General features: G+C 43.5%; 1 protein-coding gene across 4 annotated transcripts; it reads left to right on the top strand.

Annotated features, from left to right (window-relative positions):
• The first annotated feature begins 1,501 nt into the window (after positions 1-1,501).
• Positions 1,502-15,726, top strand: LOC116940820 (myosin light polypeptide 6-like). Of its 4 annotated transcripts, XM_076066209.1 has the most exons (7): positions 1,685-1,726; positions 2,390-2,417; positions 7,352-7,495; positions 9,862-10,035; positions 11,442-11,519; positions 14,013-14,054; positions 15,355-15,726. In XM_076066209.1, the coding sequence occupies exons 1-6, from the start codon at positions 1,700-1,702 to the stop codon at positions 14,039-14,041; spliced, it is 480 nt and encodes a 159-aa protein (XP_075922324.1). In that variant the 5' UTR covers positions 1,685-1,699; the 3' UTR covers positions 14,042-14,054; positions 15,355-15,726. The 4 variants fall into 4 exon arrangements, with proteins under 4 accessions (XP_032806935.1, XP_075922324.1, XP_075922323.1 ...); XM_032951044.2 differs by lacking the exons at positions 1,685-1,726; positions 14,013-14,054 and adding an exon at positions 1,502-1,628; XM_076066208.1 differs by lacking the exon at positions 14,013-14,054.
• The last annotated feature ends 6,907 nt before the right edge of the window (positions 15,727-22,633 follow it).

Consider the following 22,633-nt stretch of genomic DNA (forward strand, 5'->3'; position numbering starts at 1 on the left):
GCCACTCACATGGGGTGGCTACTTACTCTAATATTTGATGTACGGCAGCCCCAGGAGGGCCATCCCCACCTTGCTCCACGATGTTATCTGGGCTGAGGGGTTTCCCCTCCCCTCCTGGAGGTCAGAGATTGGATCATCATTCTTTCCCTTAAAGGTGGTAATCGGTGTGGCTCTACAAGTAACTTTTTTGATGGACTGAATTAGTGATTTGTGATCGCGAGCGACCGAGGCATTTCCATTTCCTCAGCAACCCAGGACCACCATTCATCCTTCCAGCACTGTACAGCTCTCTGAACCTTCGAGTGAAGGCTGTGGTAAGCCTCATTCTTCGAAGTGGGATGTTGTAGACAGTCGGAGTGGGCCTGTCACATTCACCTCCATCATCTCTGGGAAGGTATGGACTGTTTACCCAAAGCAGCCATCACAGTTGCATGAGCCAAAGTCCTGAGCTTCGCCCATTTTCCCTCGGCATCAGGAGGTGGACGGGGAAGATGCCAATCATAGCTGCAAGCGATGATGAAATTCTCACAATATCAGAGTCGAGCCGAGGTCACTGTAGAATGGCAGGCACATCTACAAATGACATGCAGAGATGATCATTGACAGATCAGCTCCACGGTAGGTCCTGGTGTCAGGACCTATCGCATCCTCGGTTCCGTCACGATATAGTCCACAAGATGTTTTTTGCTTGGACTTGGCGCGCATCCATGATGTTGTGTGGATGCGCCTATGTCGGAACAGCGTGTTGGTGACTACAAGTCCATGGGCTGCACAGAAATTGAGCAGCTTCATACCGTTATTATTGAGCTGATCTGGGCCCATGCCTTCCAATCACTCTGGCTCAGGTGACTGCGTCATAGCACACTGAGGCATGACAGTCACCCAACAGGATGACTCCACCCCTAGGTGAAACTTAAGCTAGCACCTGTAACAGGTCATAAAAGGCATTCGACTCATTAGCTTTGCCATCAATGCTAAATATCACCTCAACCAGAAGGAACACCACCAACAATGTGAAAGAGACGTCTTCAGACGTCTGCTTGTTTGTCGTATCTTATACTTACTTCTGTCAAGTATTCTTAAAGGTAACAACAGTATAACACGCTTTGATGAAATCGCAGTGTGACTCGCTTGCACCCCACCTCCCAGCTGTTTATATTCCTGCGGGTCACCCAGCCAGTGGGACCACGCGGCGCGCTCAGCCAATCGTCTGTCGGCACGGGTGTTTGACGAAGCGAAACGCCGACGTCATCCACATTGCCACACCCAAACCACGTGGTCGCCTTAGCCAATCGCGCCTTGGCATGGGCGGCGGCCGCGAATGCGGGGTTGGCGGGTGGGGAGTGGAGGGTGGGGCCGGCTGGGGGTGGGGGGTGGGGCCCGACCCTCCCATCCAACGAGACCCGCCCCCACCCTTGATCACGAGGGACGCTGTTGACCAATCGCGCGGGCGATCTGGCGGTGGGCGGAACTAAGGGAATTCCATTTCCGCCCAGCTCGCGATCACGTGGCGTGGGCCCGGCCAATCGGGTGTCGTCGCGGGGCGTGGGCTCGAGGAGATCGGTGTCCCGCTCAGTGCAGCCGCAGCAGCAGCAAGGGCAGCATCATCATCAGCAGCAGGGACCATGGTGAGTGAGGTCGCGAGTCCCGCTCGCCTCACCACAACCCTCACCGCATTTCATAATGTAGCCGATGTATAATGAATGCGACTACGGTGGTGCTGACGGTAATGGTCATAGGTGCTACTCGCGAACAGCCCCTGCCCCCAACAGTCTGTTAAGGCTCTACGGGGATCTTTGTCGTTGCTGGTGATGATAAGAGGGGAGCGGTAGCGTAGCGGTGAGCGCGCTGCGCTAACGAACCCGCCGACCCGAGTTCGTTTCCTGCTCACGGACACCAACACCAGTGCATGCGATTATCCAAACTGGTTATGGGCCTCCCCTAGGTCGGCTCAGCCTCAAATGAGTACCTGCCGCGGTGTATAAACACACCGCCAGCGTGGCCGGGCGTGGTTCTGGCCACCCACCCCTTCGTGTGCCTTGTCGGCCTTCATAGGTGCTCGCTGACAGCTCGTGCCCCAACGTTCAGGCTATATGGGGGTGACGGGAGGTGGGGTCTTTGATGATGGTGCGATGTGTCGCGGGGAGTGTTGAGCCGAGTGCGACTCGGCGCGCCACGCCCGGCCGCTAAGCTGGGGAGGGCTCCCGGCCCCAACGCAGTGGCTGGCAGACGCCACTGGGCTATGCTCTAAACAGCCCCCCGTGTTGTTGTGCTGCTGTTATTGTTGTTTGTTGGGGTTGTGCTTCTGCAACGCGTCTCGAGTCGGGCTTTTATTTTGCTTTGACCGAGTAACAATGTAATGCGGTTGTTCTGTGTTTTGTGTCCACAGTCTGACTTCAACGAGGACCAAATTGCCGGTAATTAAATCTTACCTCATTCGTGTTTGTCTTACTCATGTCCGTGTGCATCGGAGGTGACGTCGCATGGTCGTTATGTGGTTACTCATTGTTTCAGGGTATCATGGTGAGTGTGTACTGTAACGTCTCGCCATACGCGATGGGGGTCTCAGTCGTCAGGAAGAGGATCTTATCTCAATCACTGTAGGGTCTCACAATCAATGTTAAGATCTTGTCATTGACTCCGGCCTCATTGTCAGCAGGAATAGCCTCTCTCCAGCTCAGTCCCACACATTGAACTTTTACCAATTACAGCAAGTATGCTTCAGAGTTCGGTTCGTAATCTTTGTTTAATCGTTTGTGTTGGCACGGGGTGCTAGGTTATCTTCGGTATTGCACCCCATACATGAGTACAGTGGTAGGTTTAGTGAAATGCTGTATGGTTAATTGCAAGTGGGGTGTTTATGAGTTGCATATCCATCTCTGGCCGTCAATCAGCCGTGCCACGCTCTGTTATTGTGTGCACACACACACCCATTGAACACCGAACTTGAACATTTGTTTCCAGCCAACTAATTCTCATAAACATGTTTTGTTGTACACGTTATTTGTATCAACCGCTTTATAACAAGGTTTATTTCTAATCTTGTTACCTTGAATGGTCTATACAAAATTAATATATTGAGAACTGAAAACCATCAACGTTCATTTTTTTTACTTTAACATGTCCATGCGTTTCAAACCAAGACCACTTCTTTGGAATACCAGTTTAATGCAGTTCAAGTGCCTAAAAACATGTACTATAGGTGTCTTTAGTGTAAGGAGGAGGCTTGTACAATGTGCATCGTGCCTTAAGGGCGTGTCGAGGTTGCACAAACATACCACAACTTCTCCAAATGAGGGCGTTTTATTATTTGAATCGTACAACAAAGTAGTGTTGTGTTGTCCTCTTACCCTTAACGGACATTTGAATAAAGTGTACCCATCGTGGCTGTTCTATTATATATCGAATCACAACTGATAAACAACGCGCGTTAGGATCCGAGTACAGTATCCCGTGCTGGAGTTATCACAGATGTTATTACATCGCATGTTTCCCGCAGCATGTTTTTAATGTCCAATGTTTACTTGCAGGTTTTATATAATATAGATTCTGCCTTGAGCAAACTTTCTGTACAGGGTGTGGGAGCTGTGAACTAACGATACAGTTGAATGTTAAACGAGATAAGCCCCATGACGTCAACCCTTCCGCATTCCCACACAATGCCTTTGCTTATACATATATATCCATCTTTAATGTTTCTTCTCATCCCTTTATTTGGGTAACTTGCCTATCGTCCGAAAAGACGCTGGGAGAAAGGAGTGCCCAAAATTGGCGTTGTGCCTTTTTTTCCCGACCCGCAGCCCAAAGTGGGCTGACACCGGGGATGATGAACGTGGCTTGGCCTCTGCTTTCTTCCTTATATGGGCACAGTGGCAGCGCGCTTCGGGGCGCGTTGCGTGGGGCCTGCGTCATGGGGGAGTGGCCTCCGTTTGAGCCACGGGCTTGTCGCTTCCCCTCGGATGTTCATCGCTTCAGCTTTCATGCACGCAAGTCATCCATGCCCAGTCCGTTGCTGGATGTAGTCCTCCCCAAGCCTCCTTCATCGATCGCGATCCTGCGATGATATAACAGCAACAAAAACCGCTTTTCGCCACGAAGTGGTGGTGACGTCACCAGGGCACTTGTGCCAGGCTATGTGCACTTTTAAGGCCACGTGAGGTGTCGAACGCCCGCTGGCAGGAGGTCAGAGGACAGACCCAGGTGCCATGAGTTGACTTAGATGACTGGTAGATGCGCCACTGTGCTGGCTTGCTATGTTTTAGCCACTCGACGCGCCGCTCGTTGTCGTGAGCGTTCCTCCTCGACCATCCGGTTTTTTTTAGGGCGACTGCCTCCAAATGCCCGGTAGTGTCCTTCACGAGCCTTCTTAAATTTAATAATACTACCTAGCACATGCACACACGATGGATTTCATCGCACCGCTCCTTATCCTCGGTTGACGTCCTCAAGGACGTGCTCAATCCCTTGACTGCCACTGTCATTGTTCTTGATAATCTGCCCTTCTAGCACAACTAAGGATGAAAATACAACAGAAAATATAATTCCCCTCTTATTCAGCCCGCACACATTCCAAGGACATCCATCTCTGCTATGCATCAGGGTTCGGGTGTGTACAAGACCACTTTTGTCATCTCTCCCCAGCCCTAATGTTTACACACTGCACTGCTTAAGGCTGAATAAACCTAGAAAAGGCCAATGATAGGTGCTAATACGGCTTTCCACTGACATTAGCCGTGTCTTGGATAACAGCATTGTGTGGAAACAGCTACAACACCACTAACTACACATGGCCAGGTTTATATACCGATTAAACAGCCATGTTGGTAGTTTATCCCATTGTGAGTAATGGAGACATTTGCACATTTTCGCCACAAACTGAAGAGGAACATCTACCAACACATGAATTGCATCCAAACTTTTATACATATACAGGTGTTTATATCAGCAAACTATGGTTGGTTATTTTTCTACATCAATTTTGTCAATAGGAATTCCTTACAGCCCAATGGTTGCATGGCATGTGTTTGTGGTCATACAGAAACAACCATTATATTGCATGGGCAGTGTACGCTCTATTATACGTAGCATTAATCATACAAGCTGACATTCGCCCATTAAATGAGAATCCCCATGACCTTGAAAATTATGTGCAAACTGATACAAACATTCATCTACACGGATCATAGATGCATCCACATTAGGGAAACATGAGGTGGTGTTTACAGTCATGGGAATTCAAAAAGCCACACTTTAATCCTTTTATGGAATAAACACACTCAGTCATGCCCAGTTCACTTGTAAGCCGTGTTTTGGATTTGCACAAAATTGGTATTTTTTGCCATACTGTGAACATAAAGTGGAGCTTTAATTATCTGTGCTAGTATTTCATACCAGACAGTATTCAGTATAAAATGCTACCCTTGTGTAATGAGGTGGGATTTTGTTGACATGTGAAATTAACATTGCTGAGAAGACATTGGCCATCATAGATATGCAAGTAATTTTGAGTCGATTTTGGCCTCCTTTATTTCACTTGACATGCCTAGTTAACACTGAGGTATTTAAATATTGCAGAAATGTATTGGTCACCATGCAATTGTTTCATGGTGTTATTTTCTTTACGAATCTGATTGTTACACATCCATCGAAATATCTGCTTTAACATGGATAGGCTACACCGACAGATAGAATGAAAAGTGCGCAAAGCAGCATGAGGGGAGCTTGAGATTACACTGAGTGATGGAAAGAAAAACACATTGATCAGAAAATAAATACAACTTCAGACAATGGCTTTAGAATCGTGGGTTTGGGCAGAATACTTCAATCGAAGGAATTATGCCAGTGGTCAAGATGGAATCGTAGTCAACTTGGGGAACACATCCAAAAGGAAGAGCATCGGGGAGCTATCAGTTAATGTGCAGGAGATATATGGATTATTATTAAGTTTTGTTTAAGTGATTGATTTTGATACAAACAGGTTGGCAGATAAATATACCCACAGTTAAACGGTGGTTAACTTAATTGCTATGAATATAGTGTTGGACTAAAAACTACGACACTCAAAGCCTATCGCAACTCGGCAGTTTTAACAACTTAAGCATGTGCTTTTTAAGGGGTTATAATCGCATTAAACAGCCACGTGATTAGTTGCTGACGTAAGTTTGGTCACGAATTGGGTTTTTCAAATTGTATAAACCTCTATTTTGTAATCCAAAAATGTGTTTCTAAGATATTTAATGCGTTTCATTTGTTTCACCACATTGTTCTCACTTGTACCGTAAATGTAGAATATTTCTTCAAATTTACATAACCAAACCCCCTTTTTTAAGTGAATTAGGAGCTGTTTTATGTATGTATAGTCTCAAACTAATATTTCTTAATGTAGTTCTGCAGATCACTATCAACACACTTTGGATTTGTTCACCGTAAAAAAATCTAACATTTTTATAAGTTATGGTATCATAAGTTATGGTATCATAAGTTATGGTATCATAAGTTATGGTATCATTAAAGATCTTATGTGCAAGACATACAGTAAGGCCTCGACATCTGCGAGGGTTCGGTTCTTGAAAATCTGCGCAAAAGTAGAATTTGTGAATGTAGATACTTTTGTATGCAGTTAAACAATGTCCTTTTGTGTAAAAATGTGTGAATGAAATCTGGCTTGTTATGCAGATATAATAACACCTGATTTTAATACCTGTAAGAGAACATTGGGTTGTATCTACATTTCCATGTTTACATGAGGTACACAAAAATGGAGTAATGATGTATCAAGGACATTACAGGACTCTTAAAAGACACAGCAGGCGATGTGTAAGCAGGTCAGCAAAAATTGGGATGAAGGAAGACGATGACAAAAAAGGTTAAGTGCTGGCCGAGTATTGATAAAACAGCATCCCAGAGCTGATAAAGCAAGAGCTGAGAGTGGAGCGGGGAGGTGAGGAAGGGTGCTGTGTTTTTGCAGTACTCCATTGAAACCATAGTGCATGACCTCCATTCTACACTGGTGCTCTTGACAGCTATGTGCCATCCAAAAAGATGATTAATATTCTCTGTGGATGACTTGCCTTGAATTCTAAGCAACCCATCAGTATTTTAACAGGTCGCACCCTGCTGATGGCAAATCTTGGTGGAGAACATTGGTCCAATATGCCCAAAAGCTGATGGAAAGCAATGTAATGGTCAATGGTATGGTTAAATAGACCATCTATGTTGATTTCAGGCAGTAGTTGCAATAATATGAATTACACAATGTATGTCATGATGAGGAGCTGTTGTAACCATGCTATAATACAGTGTTGTTATTTTAACCCAAACATTAATATTTTGTATTTTGCAATATGATTAGACTTCAAGGAGGCATTCTCCTTGTTTGACCGGACCGGCGACTTGAGGATCGGCTACAACCAGTGTGGTGAAGTAATCCGGGCCCTCGGTCAGAACCCCACCAATGCGGACGTGCTGAAGCTGCTCGGAAACCCCAAGCCAGACGGTACGCTAGCAGAGTTTCTGGGGAGCAAGAACACCTAGCAGACCTTTTTCTTCATCTAAATCCTTGGTACAGTAAGCTTTACCTTTTACTCTAACACTGTTCCTTGACTAGCACAGCTCCAGAAGTGGCTGATGAAGTTTTTTTTCAAGTATGCAGTGGAACTCTTCACCAACAATCCTATAATCTGGAGTCCGAATCGATTTACAAAAACTGCTGTTTTCTGTAGAATCAGTTTTTGTTAATGACAATCGTTGATGTTTATGTAATCATTATGCTATTGCCGATGATCATAATGTTTTTGCGACTGGTGTTCGTGATGATCAAATTATTTATTCAAAAAAATCGTCATTGAGTCTCAAGACACTTTTTTTATAAATGTGCTGTATTGAGACAATTGGCCACTTCCATTTCTAAAGCGTTTGAGCTGTGGGAAGAAATTGGTCAACCAGAAGGAATCTCAAAAGATTCCCACAGGTTCAGTCTGCATACCCCCAATAAATTCTGTGGACTGAGCTAATTGCTTTGCTACCATCTCCTGGCCACTTTGCAGCACAACACCAATGTTTTTCATTAATACGATTTGCCAGAAAGTGGTCTCACCTCTGGCACATTGTTGTATATATAGACCTTTTTCAAAAATTGATGTTAAGAATAATTCTGCCAATATATATTTTTTATAATAATCGATTGGGGTGAGCTTGGGGCATGAAAGGATGAGGCACACCCCACCCCTCACACCCAGCTGCCTTTCACATTAAAAGCAACTCGAGGGAGGAGGCCATGAAGAGCCATTAAATAATAAACTCCGGGGCAAAGAGAGGTTAACGACGATCTGGGAAATATCCACGGTACGGGGGACCATCGGTCACACCTCCACGGACGTTTTGGACAGTTTCACAAACATCTGACACAGACACAGAGCGACAAGAATAAATCGACATTATAGACTGCAGTCTACATTAGTGGCTTTTATTATTATTTTATTTCACCCTTATTCACCTCATATTGTTTCTTGTATCTTTCTACGCACGTGACTTTACCAAAAGAACCAAGGAATATTAATTCAGGCAATCACGAAAGCTTAAGTCAAGACTGAGCTATATCTCCAACCTCGGGATATCAGAATATCACTCGAGAATAAAGCACCGATCCCTGGAGACACGGACTGAGAACAAAGCTTAGCAAAACCCTCAGAATACCTGTGGTCAAAATTATGATACATCACAAATCTTGGTTAAACATAAACCAAATAATAATCATGATGTATTTAGACCTAGGGTAACTCAAAAGAGATGCAACGAAAATAGGTCAAACACACAAGACCAGATAATATGTATTCCATGGAATCAGAGCCTCCCGGCCGCCTTTGTCTTCCAACAATTTGACACAACACATGGTAGCAATACAATACGTATGAAGGGAGGGTGTCTCTACCCTTGAGATAGCAAACACCTCAAAGGCAGAGGAGGAGGGGGGGTAACAAAAACATGGTGATCGAAAGCAGCCAGTCAAAGGTCAAAAGGGGGGGGGGCAACCAGGCGGCTGTGGCCACGAGAGGAGAACGAGACAGGGCATCTGTTTTTTGTGCAAGAGACGCGCAGAGGGGAGAGAATTTCACATATAAGCAAAGACAGATCATGCAACTTAGTACTGCGAGGGGCAGGCTCCGGGGCATGGCCTAGAGACCAACCGTGGGTGTCGTGTCTCGCAGAGAAGAGGGGCGAGGTGTTGCTAGGTGCTGAGTTGGGCATGGACCGACAAGAGTATCGCTGACAGTTTTATTCTACATTTATCCTGATGTTTTGAGTCGCTTGCAGAGTCAAGGATTACGATAAGTTGTATTGTACTAAGGCATCAGAGTTGTGTAAGAGGTGTGCGAATACAATTTGCAAGTTTTGAGAGAGTGATACAGCCAGCGACGAGCAGCTCACAGCAGGGGAGCCTCTTGGAGGAAGGGCGGAGAGCACGGAAGTTGAGCAACGACAAGGCGAAGGCCTGAAGGAAGGGTGGGAGAGGCACCACTGATTGCCAGTGTGAAGCTGGCAGCTGTCAGTGTCGGGGTTTTATCCTACGTTCACATTAGCTGCCCCGCCCATCTCTAAACCTTTATAAACCGCTTGCCTTAAGAGGCTTAACCTCCCTGTTCCTGATGGCGACTGCTTGTGTTGTGATCAAAACGTCGTGATAATTTTAATCACTTTATTTTTTATTACTATTTATGAATTCCTGCAGTCACGAAAGTTTAAAGTCAAAACTTGTCCAATGCAGTTAAAGAGGAATTCCATTGTATATCAATGATCAATCAAAGTTGATGTAATAATGTTCGTGTTACCATGGTACGTTTCACATGTTTATTATCACTGTAGAAATGAGCACAAAGACCTTGGACTTTGAGCAGTTCCTACCCATGCTCAGCACCATCGCCAAGTCCAAGGACCAGGGTACCTTTGAGGACTTTGTGGAGGGGCTGCGTGTGTTCGACAAGGAGGGAAACGGCACAGTGATGGGAGCTGAGCTCCGCCACGTTCTCACCACGCTCGGTATGTATCATCATGATGATGATGGTAGTGATGGTGGTGGGTATGGTGATAGAGTTGAACACGTGCTGTGTCCGTAAGGGCTGTGCACAGTTTTGGAGGGTAGTTCGATTCCAATCCTCTTTCGTAAGAAGGTTCTAAAAGCTCGACGATGAACCTGTGTTGTTTCAGGATGCAAGGGGGAAGTTCCTTGTGTAGTAGATATTTGTACAAGAAAAACAACGTGTAACAGCCTACCAGTTAGTTATAAGTGTCACATTTACACTTAATTTTGAAACTCCGAATCATCATGTATAATGTATGTCAACAGTTGTACAATTGGTCGAAATTTGGGTAGAATCTGTACATAGATGAATTGCTGCTTAACTGTCACAAGCCATTAAATAGTGACACTTAATACATTTTCACCTCCTTCCTAAAGCAGTGGTTTGCATGTGTTTAGCCTTTTATAGTTTTGTAAATTGTTCCTTTTCCTATACTGCCTAGAATGTATTTTTGTGTTGCCTGCATAAATGGTTTTATTAATGAAGATTCTCAGGAGAAAATGCCATTTTTATGAACCATAAAAAATATTTTAAAATCGTTATTTTTCAGGTTTTTAATGGCCTACAAAAACGAATGTAGGCCTAAAGCTCTGCTTGTGCACTCTGCTAGACCATCATTGGCATGGTGCTTTTAATGCTCATGCCATAGAATTTTTTATGGTAGTGATAGAACCATTTCATTGAAATAAATTGGGCTTGTGGCATAATTGCCTGAGGCAGCTTTCGTCAAAAGGGGTTGCAGGTCTGGTGCACTCAATGTAACTTGCCTCTCGGCTCTCAGATAATCGTATCGTGCGCCCGATTGCGCATACAGATTGTGCATTCGTGCAGTGCGCCCTGTTGTGCTGTTCCCTGTACCGCATTGAAAGTGCATGGTCCTTAAGCGGAAGAGTTCATTGCCATTTGTATTGGTGGTGTGATGATTACTTGTTATGATTTCATTGGGTTGAAGTCGGTCATGTTGATCAGAAACATGACCTTTGTCTTCGGTGAATCATCTGGGTGGAAGTTTGGTGGCACAATAAAGCCAAACACTGCCACTTTTGTGAATCGTGCAGCACATCTCCCAGCTCATAAAAGCCATTGTCATTGATTTGACTTCACTTTTTTAAATGGCAATAAATCAATAACAGGAATTAATATATTCCACAGTTACCTAATTTTAAATGTATCATATGAGGACAGGCATAAATATGTTTCATATTTTTACAAGTCGCGTCCTTTTATATTATAATACGTACAAATATTTTTAGACTAAACATGCTCATGACGGGTTGTGGTGAAAGTGGCTGACAGAAGGCCATGTATTGAGTTCGGGCTTTGTGAGAGATTTAATCGCTGCTCTCTGCTGATTTGTGTTCGCAGGAGAGAAGATGTCCGAGGATGAGGTGGAGCTACTCCTGGTAGGGCAGGAAGATAACAACGGATGCATCAACTATGAGGGTAATTTGCTCACAAGCTTAAAATAAAATGCCTTTGTTTCATTCTCACAATGAATTTTGCTTCAGGTAAGAGTTGGTGCTTCATAGCAGCAGCAAATGGCAAATATTTTATAAAAAACAGAGCTGCGTGCAGAAATTTGTTTTCATTCTGAAAAAAAGCCTTAAATTGGTCTTAATTTTTACTCATCGGAGTGGGCACTTTCTCATAATCTCCTCCGTGAGATTCTCGCATAGGAATGTATATATTTGAACACATTTTCAAGCCAGATTATGCCCAAATCAAGTGCAAAACCAATTTAATGGTGGTTATTTGTTGTGCAGTCATCAACTCGCTGCACTTTAGAGACCAGTTGAATTTTGGGTGACTGCCCTGATTCAGACCCAGCGTCTCCACAGTGCTGGCCCAGCACTAAGCCTCCAAGCTACCTCTAAAACAAACACTGATTTCACATACACTTTTACTTGTACGGGTGTCCACAAAGTTGAATGAAAATACATTGCTAAAGGCTAACGAGTGCATACACTTTTAATGTATGTCATGTTAATTGCAAGTATCTCATATTTTATAGGTACATTGTGTTTTAGGGATGGTTTGTGAAAAAAAATGCATTTTAATGACATTTTAATTACATTTAAATTTCTACCAAAGTCCTATGAGAATGTTTTAAAATACTCTGGGGAACTGTTTTCATTTTGCAATACAGTCCTTTAAACACATCTAATTTGTTGTGACCTGGAAATTCTAATTGCACCATCCACTAGAATTGTGCACAGACTCTGTAACTTTATGACATTGCACAATGGAATCAAGTGCACATGACATTTGTAATATGTGCATTTCATACACAGTTGTTGCAATACAACAGTGTGAAAATTTATACCATGGTTATTTCTTAAAATGTCTTAAACCTTGCATTCCTTACATTCTTAAAAGCCTTAATATTTCATCATCATCAGCCATGTTTTAGCCATCGAATGAAGGCCTCTCCCCACATCGCAGACGTCGCTCGTGGTCTTGCGTTGCCACAATCGCTGTCGCTGCTGCACAGCACTCCGTGGTAGTTGTCCTCACCGGTACGTCACTCCTTTGGCTGCCGTCCTCATTCATCAACCATCGACCAATCAACATGGCTGATGGATGACCCATGTCCATCTGTGCTCTTTGATTTAATGCTCAACATTCATGTCTTAAACTTTTTCTAAAAGAATTTGTATTTAGCTTAGCCCTCTTGGGCAGTGTTAATGTGTAACTTGCGTTGTAAATATACAGTGTAACACTTTAAATATACGTTTGAAAGCGGTTATTAATGGTAAATATGTATTGCCTTGGCAGCTTGTTTTCTAATATTTGGTCCAAATGTTTTATATACAAAAACAAATTTCAGTGGACGTACATTCCCATTAACCTCATATTGACTTTCTCAGTGGAGAGTCAATCTCAAGCCAGTGTCCCAAAGAAAAACGTATATCTTTTAAATGTGTGAGCATTGTTTTGTACAATGAGAGGTTAGCTAAGGAATAATTTAACATCAACTTATTAAAGTGTGTACAGGGTGTGCTTTTCAGTCTGTCTGAATGAGTTAATTAAACTTGTTGTAGAGGGGGTTTTTTCCATTAAATGATGTGTTGAAGAATTCTTATATAATACACACTTGGTGGAAAGAGTCATTCACAAACCCCTGCTATTTCATAATGTTACTTTTTTCCATAAAAAGGTATTGTTGATGAGAAGTGGATTTTTAGCACTTGTGGGTTGATGATCACGAGTGGTCACCTGAACAATCAGGTGTAGTATGTAACGACATTGCACATCGGCTACTAAAATAAAATCTTTGTTAAGCTACATGCACAAACCAAATATATTGTTGCTTAATATGACAAGTCTTGTTTCATAGTCTAATTTAATTATATGGAACTAATATTTGCTTGAGTATGAGGTAACGTTTAAAATTTACATTTAGTTTATATGCTGTAAGGTATGATGTCACTCTGAGGCAGGTGTGTGCATGTACCATTTGTAATGGCTGCCAGAAAATGGCCCTTGAATGACTCAATCGCAATGGCATTCTAAAGACATTCAGGCAGTGTTTATTCAGTCCCAGTATAGCGCAATATAGATACAGTATTTGATTGCCTCCAATGAACAAGCTTAAGCATTCCTTATATATGACATTGTGCCTTTGAGCACAGGTGTTGGTTTAAATCTATAGCTACATAAGCAGGTTGTACTGCATAGTGACAGCTTATTGGGAAGGGCATTATGTATAAAGCTCTTGAGCTCATGCAAATGCTTTAGTTTTTGAAACGTGGTTTATATATTTCGCCATGGTCATGTGTAGATGACATTTTATATGGGGATTTTTTTTTTACGTAGCCTTTTTCATGTCAACTCCAGCAATTGCACTACAGCAATTGTATGGATGTTGTTTGGTGTCATTTGTACATTTGTTTTGTCCATGATGTTGTTTGCGTTCACGTTGTGGTATTTTTACAGCTTTTATCAGACACATCATGTCTGGCTGAAAAGCCCGTTATGGTAATGCCTTTATGGTTTTGAGTTTGGCTGCATGTTTGTTCCTGGCCTGCTTGTAGAGTACAGCTTCAAGGAAATGAGCTTCTATGGCTGCTGCTGCTGTAGTGCACGGATCAGCATGGCGGAGTGCCAGCCCAGACCCTGCATATGTTGCTGAGCTGGATGTTGAATGTGCTGTGCTTTTTCTCTAGACTTGGACCACAAGCACAATTTACTAATTTGTTAAAAATGTGAGCAAGGGGCAACCTCCTGTGTATTGCGAGTGGTCCAAGAGCTCAGTTGATCCGGCCTGGATGATGTAGTTTGACCAATCACAATACAGCAAATCTGCAGCTTGCTGCTGCATAGCCAAAACTGTTCATCCCTACTGTGCAGCATTTTAAGCCAGTTCTGAAAAACAAATCATTATTAGAACTCATGTTCTTGTTCCAATTCTGGGTGCATTACGGAAAATGTATTGCAGAATTATGTTTTAATCACTAACATGCTGTTCGTACATATACACTCAGAAGTCTAGCATTGGAATCATGCAGCCGCATAGCATATTTCATTTGGAACATTTTCACTAACTGAAGGTCTGTTAAAAAAATCTAATTATATAACAAATTGTATCGGTGAATATACTAGTTATAAGGGTATTGGCCACTAGGTCGGTTTGTGTGAATTCAGTGGCTTGAATTTCACTACTACCCCAGTAGTTTATCCATGTAATTGCTACAGGATGTTGTCTTATGTAACATGGATATTAAATTATTATATGCTGTCCTTACCCACATTTTAAAATGACTCCATATTTGAAATTTCTCAAAGCACCATTTGTTTGATCATTTATTTTGTGAACATTAAATTTCAGCCTCTGTTATTTATTTAGTTATGTGAACTCAGCTAAATGAATACAAATACTTCAATTAGTTGTAAGCTTTAACAATCCCTTGCTTATGAATTCCATGCAGTAATAACTGAATGTGTTGTCTTGAATAACAGTGTGTGAACCCTGTAGTGCTATATGACTGAAACATTTCCATCAATTAAAACCACTTTTTTTTAGCTAATGCTGTGCTTTAATTATATTTGAGGTTTCCTTGCAAAGTATTAATCCAACTTAAAATCTATAATCACAATGCACCAAAATAACTTGGTTCATTAAGTTGCTATCTAATGTTATCTTTCAAGTTATTAATTGTCAATACATCTCATGTCATGGTGAAAGTAAGTTGGAAAGTGGCTGATAATTGTTTTGTATTCTACAGACGAATGGTATTTTTAGCACTCCTGCTTATCACGTTTTTTCTTCTTTCAACAGAGTTTGTCAGGCACATCCTGAATGGTTGAAGATTCGAGATGGACAGAACATCAAAATACACTTTTGTATCACCATAACCATTTATGACTACATACATTACACACAGCGTATATTCCTGCATGTCTTCATTTAACTTTAAAAAGTTAAATTCACAAATAGTGCACACATTCAGACATTCCATATGTACTGCACGTCTGTTTTCAATACATTCCTTTCACTTAAACTTTCAACGCATATTTCTGAAGAAATTTTTCATTTACTATTATGACTTGAGTTTTACATCTCAAATGGTGTAACAATCTTGCAGATGCATTGACCTGTTGCTGACAGTTGAGCTTTGTATGTACACCCTAATAAAGGTTAAATACTTTCCACTGTTGTGCGTGTGCTATGAACCCAATGGCAGTGTTGGCACCGTAGTTCGGACAACCACAGTACAGTTTCCACCTTCGATTCGTACTGTTGGCTACGTACGGTGCAAAATAAGTTCTACATACACAGTGCGCTTTGTTTGTACCTTAAATTTAGAGTTTATTCGTAACTGTCCATGTATACTGCATGTTCCCACGCATTATTTCAGGCTAAAATATAATTACCAAGTTTAAGAGCAGACTGGAGAGACTCGGGGTTCAAGACATGCTGCTTGCTCATAAACAACTGCTAGATGCGCAATTCAATACGCGCAACACAACCAGAACAACTGAAACAGACATCAAACCCCCTGGCTCCCTTTTCTGGTGAATGGTCCACCACCAAATATCTGCAGAGACCTGCAAACTGCAAGGGAGTTTACACGTTTGCTTGCCCACGACAACCGGCCAACCCATCATCAACCAAGACCTCAACAATGTACCTCGTGAGCAACTCGTGTCCCAATCCCAATTCTGGGTGTGTGCTGTCACGATCCTGGAATCTCGTCCAAATCCGGAAGAATGCTGGCGAACAGTGGAATAACATCGTGGACGTCCAGAATGAACGCCCAATTGGAGACCAACACATTGCACCTCGCTGTTACATTCCGCGAAGACACTGGTGTAACCATGAACCACATGAGAACATCAATGGGCCGATGTGCACAACTCGAACAGAAAGAAGTCGGCGGTTGTGGCCATATCACGCAAACTATACACCGTATAGTAAACCGCGAAACTGCGCTCCTTCAACGGAGGAATGGTAGAACTACGCAAACTCCCGAAGCCTCGTGAGCTGCAGAGCTCGACAGTGGGATTTAGCTCCCGAATGTTGCCACTCGTAAGAAAATAATCTGCTCGTCTTTTACTTTTGTTTTTACTTAGTTTTCAAAGAGAGCCACGCAGAGTCGTATGACTTGCAGGAGGGTCCTGCTTTGGGATTTTATTTTAAGATGTTAGTGAAGCTAGTTGTAATTACTGGCAAAACGTACTCCGATTGTAAATGTTGTGGCTTGGCTCTCCAACACACCGGTGTGCTGTAACAGTGACGAATTGGCTTGTTCTGTTTACCTGACAACCCTTACTAGTTGGCTGTGTCTGGTGGTGGCGGGTTTAACAACACATTTACGCTATCTAACCCAAAAACCTCTTATGGATGATATTGGTCGCGAAAGCCTGCGTGTTAAAGTGCGAGAAAACCCACGTGAGTGGGCAACACTTTACCCCATACAGATGGAAACGGATGGCGATTGGTCTACTTGCTGTACTTCCTTCTGGCGAGCCAAAGTATGGCATCTCAGCACCCACGGGAAGGGAGTTTCACAACATTTGTGCGATTACACATGGCGTAGTTGCCTCCACAGTACTGAATTACAGGCGAGTGACACCACTGCCCAGCCTAAGGTTCCCTTTATCCGAGGGGGCATTTGTGTATTTGGAGTGAACTTTTGATTGTGGATGATTCTAGCTGGTATTTGTGAAAAGTTGTCAAGCGTGACATTTGTTACATGTGCATGCGTACAGTATGCTTTGTACACATGCACAGCAGCTGGAATGGTTGGGAAATTTATTTAAAAGCTCCATAGGTGACCAGTAATACAAGGTTATCGAGTGAAATATTGACGACATTGGGCAAATAATGTGGTCAGGTTTGGCGTAGGCAGTGCAGTAATTTTATCGTGAAATTGCAATCACCGACCACATTTTCCACTTGGAACGTAGGTTGGGAATACAATTGGCTGAGATAATATTTGTCTTTAAGTTAGCAGCCTATATGGAAATTGGGTACAATTAAGATATTATTATACTATATGAATCCCTGCTTGATGCTCACTGCTCACCTGAGTCTTGTTGACATTCCAACAAGAATAACTAGATGTCCCCAGCCCTGATTTAAGTAAGAAACAAACAACAAAATGTGGACATGCATAATATTGTGCTGCAATTTAGATTACGGAGCAAGATGTGTAACAGTGCAAATGTAAATTGCAGTGGCGTGGAATATACTTTTTGTTATCGGTACAAAATTCAAGGAAAGTTTAAGTCGCATGATAAATTCATCGGAGTTGACAGTCGGGCAACAGCTCACTATTGAGCCGTATTTTAGGCTAAATGCCGCCCATTAAATTCAACAGGATAGTCACGTGGTAAAATGACGGCTGTGGAGGGAATCGGGTGGGCGAAGTGATAATCAGCGGGTGTAGTATATAGTCATTTACATGCGAAATTGCAGCTAACTACACTATATGCACCCCCTCCCACGAGGTGCCTTGGAAAGGTCGCAATGGAATGCCCGGAGTAATGATTCGGATTAATTAAGTTAGAAAACCACGTGATGAGCAGCACTTGGGAATTGGGGACTCGTCTTTTAAAGTTTATTTTTACCTGTGCAAAAATATGCAAAGCACAACACTGCAATGTGCCGGAGAGTGTTGTAAAAGTCGATTGCAAAACTACCACCCGTAACCCTATGATCAAAGGGCTTTAATGGGTGACCAGCATACACAAAGACAGCCGCCAAATGCGTTGTGGGCAGCAGAGAGCAGTATTGCAAAATCCATCATTGTTCTGTACTCCCACTACCTTCAACCTGCACCGACCAGCGTGGTGAAGTGTGGACAAAATAACCCACGCCCTGTGCGGCATGGGGAGGCCCTCATGCAGCGGTGGATTGACAAATGTGCTGTACGTGTACATCGGCTCCATCAAGAGATGTCAAGGGGTCATACCAGTCGATGCTGTTGATGCCACAGACGCTTGCAATCACAACTTCCTTCTGCCACTTTGTCAGATTCAATAAACGCCCTTCAAACTGCACTCTCTCTGCCTTCAGGTCTTAAACTTTAATTGCCAACTGCCACTCCTATGCCGATTCCAGTGGTGTGCACTCCGTTCTAAACACGTGTCATCGTGCGTCTGAATTGATAACAATAATAAATGCGTGATTCTCATTGATGTCCAAAAATATATTAAAGTGCATATTATCCACAGCATTGGTTTTGGACTGATTTCGATATTCAGTATCTCATCAAGAGGCAGATTTGCTTGAAAGAAAGAATATTGTTAAAATGTCAGATGTTTACAGGCAAGGACCCTTTCTATAAGACAAGGGTCATAGTTCACCGCAAAACTAAATAATACTTAACAATGAATTATAATTCAGTGTTAGTGGATAATGCCGATAACAAATGGGCAAAGCCTCCTTCCCATCCGTAAGGTCTATCCTCAGATTGTAAATGTTGTGGATTTGCTCTCCAATACACCGGTGTGCTGTACTAGTGACAAATTGGCACGTTCTGTTAACGTGACAAACCTTACTAGTTGGCTGTGTCGGGTGGTAGCGAGTTTCATAACACATTTATATTTACACGACCGAACCCCCCAAATAACCAATATAAGGTCTATCCTGTCTGAAATTCCTCCGAAACTTTACATGCAATGGCAAGAGCCAGAGGATATTTCTCTGTTTGGGGCTGGGAAGGCTTTTTAATTCATGGACTTAAACGATCTATTTTTGTGATTTAAGAGACCCTTAGGTGTTGTATTGTAACACTCGAAATTAATCTGCTTATGAAGCACAAATGGTTGTGAATAACGTAGAGCATGCACTGATAATCTGAGTTATCAACTAATCACAGTGCACATTGTCGTATTCACCAGTCTCATGTTCGAATCACACACAAAGTCCTGATGCAGATAACTCGTGCAAGTCCAGAGAGGGGTTTGTGCATTGCACGCGTGTGTGTGTGCGTGTGTGTGTTCAACATCGGTAGTGTAGCGGTTAGCGCGCTGCGCTATGAACCTGGCGACCCGGGTTCGATTCCCGCTCACGGCCAACACCAGTGACGATTATCTGAACCGGTCCCGGGCCTCCCCTAGGTCGACTCAGCCTCAAATGAGTATCTGGTGCGGTGTGTAAACATCGCCACTAGGGAGACAAAGGCGGTCGGGCGTGGTGCTGGCCACCCACCCCCTCGTGTACCGTTCCGGCCTTCATAGGTGCTCGCTAACAGCACTTGCCCCTACAGTTTGTTACAGGCTATATGGGGGATCTTTGTCTTGTGTGTCCCACGCGGCGTGCAGAGCGCCGATTCAAATGAATCACGTTCAAGGTGGGATGTTGAACAATCATCGGGTGCGGTCGTAAAGTGATAAAAATGCAGTCCTGCAATCACTCGGCCTGCAGAGTCTCTCGAGGTTGTTGGTCTACTCTCGGAAGAGGTGAAGGTGCCCACACTTTTACCCCACCGCACGTGACCGAATTGATCGACTCACTGTGACGTACACGTTTAGTCTCCTGCACGGTGGACACAGGCAGAGGGATTTGACGAAACTTTCCCCATTGTTTTGACTGCCGCGCCGAGTGATCTAACCGGCGACCTCTGGGTAGCCAGTCGAGTGCGCGCTGACCATTAACACCGCTGCCTGTGGCAGCATCTTCATTACATCACGACGTAATGCCAAATTGTAGACATATTTAGATTGCGGGAAACACTTTAAAGCGTTTTAGATGTAGAGAGCGCGTTGGTTGTGTGCTCATGACCCACTTAGTTTGATGAGAATCGCACGGTATGGACGCACAATCTTGACGAGTTGTCACCGCCAGTGCCGGATTAAGCTAATGCGGGGCCTGCAGCATATCTTATAAAGGGGCACTAAATAAAAAAACATTAAAAACACTTTTTTTACTTGCATAGTAAAGTAATTGTATTTTTTCATTAGCTATACAGGCAGATAATACGACAAATCGCTAACCGTAAACACCTAGTCGTTCATAAAAGTTGAAGGCGGTATAGTACTATAGTAATAGAGCAAGTGCAGACTCACTGAGCCGGAATTGACAGCTTGAAAGCATTTAGCGCGGGGCCTTTCAAAGTGCGGGGCCCGTAGCTACATATGTAGCTGCTTTTGCTTCCACGATAATCCAGCACTAGTCACTGCCCGAAAGGAACACGATGCGACGCTTTTGCAATTAAATTTGCACGGCACTCTGTGAAGTGGGCTCCAGCCTGGTCGTCGCCGTAACACTTTGGAGAATGCCCTGTGCACAGGGCACGTGTGTTGTGTGTGTTTGCGTGTGCGCTGTGCACGTTCTCCGTTGCATAGGACTCGTGGATTGTCGCGTAACTGCACTTGCGCAGCCGTTCAGTAGGCAACGCAATGGAACGCGTGAGTGATTTGCCCTCTGGATGGCAATAAGGCACTCACTGTGTCGCTGGCTGTCATAGATATTGCTCTGCTTGAAGAACTTGCCTGTTGCAACGGTTTAGAAGGGCCAGTCCACTGCTGAATGAGTGTTTCCCCACACCCGTGCGGATTGTGAGGCTTGTTCGACCATACTTCACCACGGTGGTAAGTGCAGGATGTTTGAAGGCTGGGCGCATGGACGTGGAAGCATTTCAATATGGTACAACGTGACCGTGCAATACGCCATGGGTTTTTCTGCACTGCCCTCTGCTGTCGACCATGTAGCACTGCCATAACTATTCACATCAATTGGGCACCTTCGCAATCGGCTTGCAGCAGACTAATGACTTGGTGTGCTTATTCAGCATGACATGTGAACAGAACAAACATCCAAACTGTGTGAGCAGCATCTATTGCTAGTGTTTGAATTCGATCATTGTTTAGTTCTTGTTTTATTTTCCAAGACACAAAGTGCGTGAGTGGTAGCATCTGTTGCGAGGTCGGATGTGATGGAGACTACACAATTCTGGCTGTCACCTGATGAAGCTGGTTGTAATTACCGACGAAACATCGCATTGAGATTATAAATGTTGTGGCTTTGCTCTCCAACACACCGGTGTGCTGTACTAGTAATGAATTGGCACGTTCTGTTTACGTGACAAACCTTACTAATTGGCTGTGTCGGGTGGTGACAGTTTTAACGACACATATTTACGCGATCTAACCCAAAAAACCTGTATTATGGAGATTGCAAAGTTGATACCAGTAAAGTATGATATCGCATGATTGGTGAGGGTGTGCTGGTGAGCAGTTACTTGTCTAAAGTCTTAAAGATATGGGGGGTCAGTTTTTTCTTCCCAACAATTCAAGGTCAATGCTGAAATCAACGCGGGGTCGTTATCTCCGTAAACGGCGTGAACTGTACCGGAACAACAGCAACGACACACCTTAGCCAGTGAGGGCAATAAAATGATGCTTTAGCGTATTGCCTCAACTGCCCACCTACAATAAACAGGGGGGGGTCGTTTAAAATAAACAAGGGCTGAAACGACTCTGAGTCGATGACGAAAGTAGCAGAACGCGTTGTGGTATGATGTTCATCTGCAGTATAGGGTTTAGCTAGTAACACCGAATAAATTACAATTACTGATAAACAGATATATTTTTTAAATCTGCCGTGGGTGTCAATGGATAGCATACTGGACTTGCCATCCAGAGGTCGGCTGTTCGACCTCCCGGCGTGGCAGATTAAACAATGGGCACGTTTCTTAAATCCCCACGTGGTTTCTCTGTCCAACCATCAGTATGAATAGGTACGTCACAGTTAGTGGATCAGCAAGTTGGGTATGTATGCATGTTGCACTTCTTTCGCACAGTTTGTAGTCAACCGTGCTTCTGGGTATGGTGGGATAAAGTGCAAGGTGCTCCAGATGTCAAGACGTCCAGCTAGTGTGGGAGAGTGGGACAAGATTCGTTACTGCAGCCTCGCACCCCTTTGGTTCTTAATCGTAAAAAAAATGTTAAATACAAAGGTTTGATGAAATAAAGTGGTTGTACTCAAGTGCCCGTACTTAATTTGTGTTTCGATTATTTACCTTCTAAAGAAAATCTGGCCATGTCTCGCACCCCCAGAAAGGGAATCTCGCACCCCCCAGGAGCTGCGTGCACCCCAAGTTAAGAAC

Source organism: Petromyzon marinus, chromosome 10 (assembly GCF_048934315.1).
Source record: "Petromyzon marinus isolate PM22_M1 ecotype Great Lakes invasive population chromosome 10, UKy_Petmar_22M1.pri1.0, whole genome shotgun sequence".
Taxonomy (NCBI): Eukaryota; Metazoa; Chordata; class Hyperoartia; order Petromyzontiformes; family Petromyzontidae; genus Petromyzon; species Petromyzon marinus.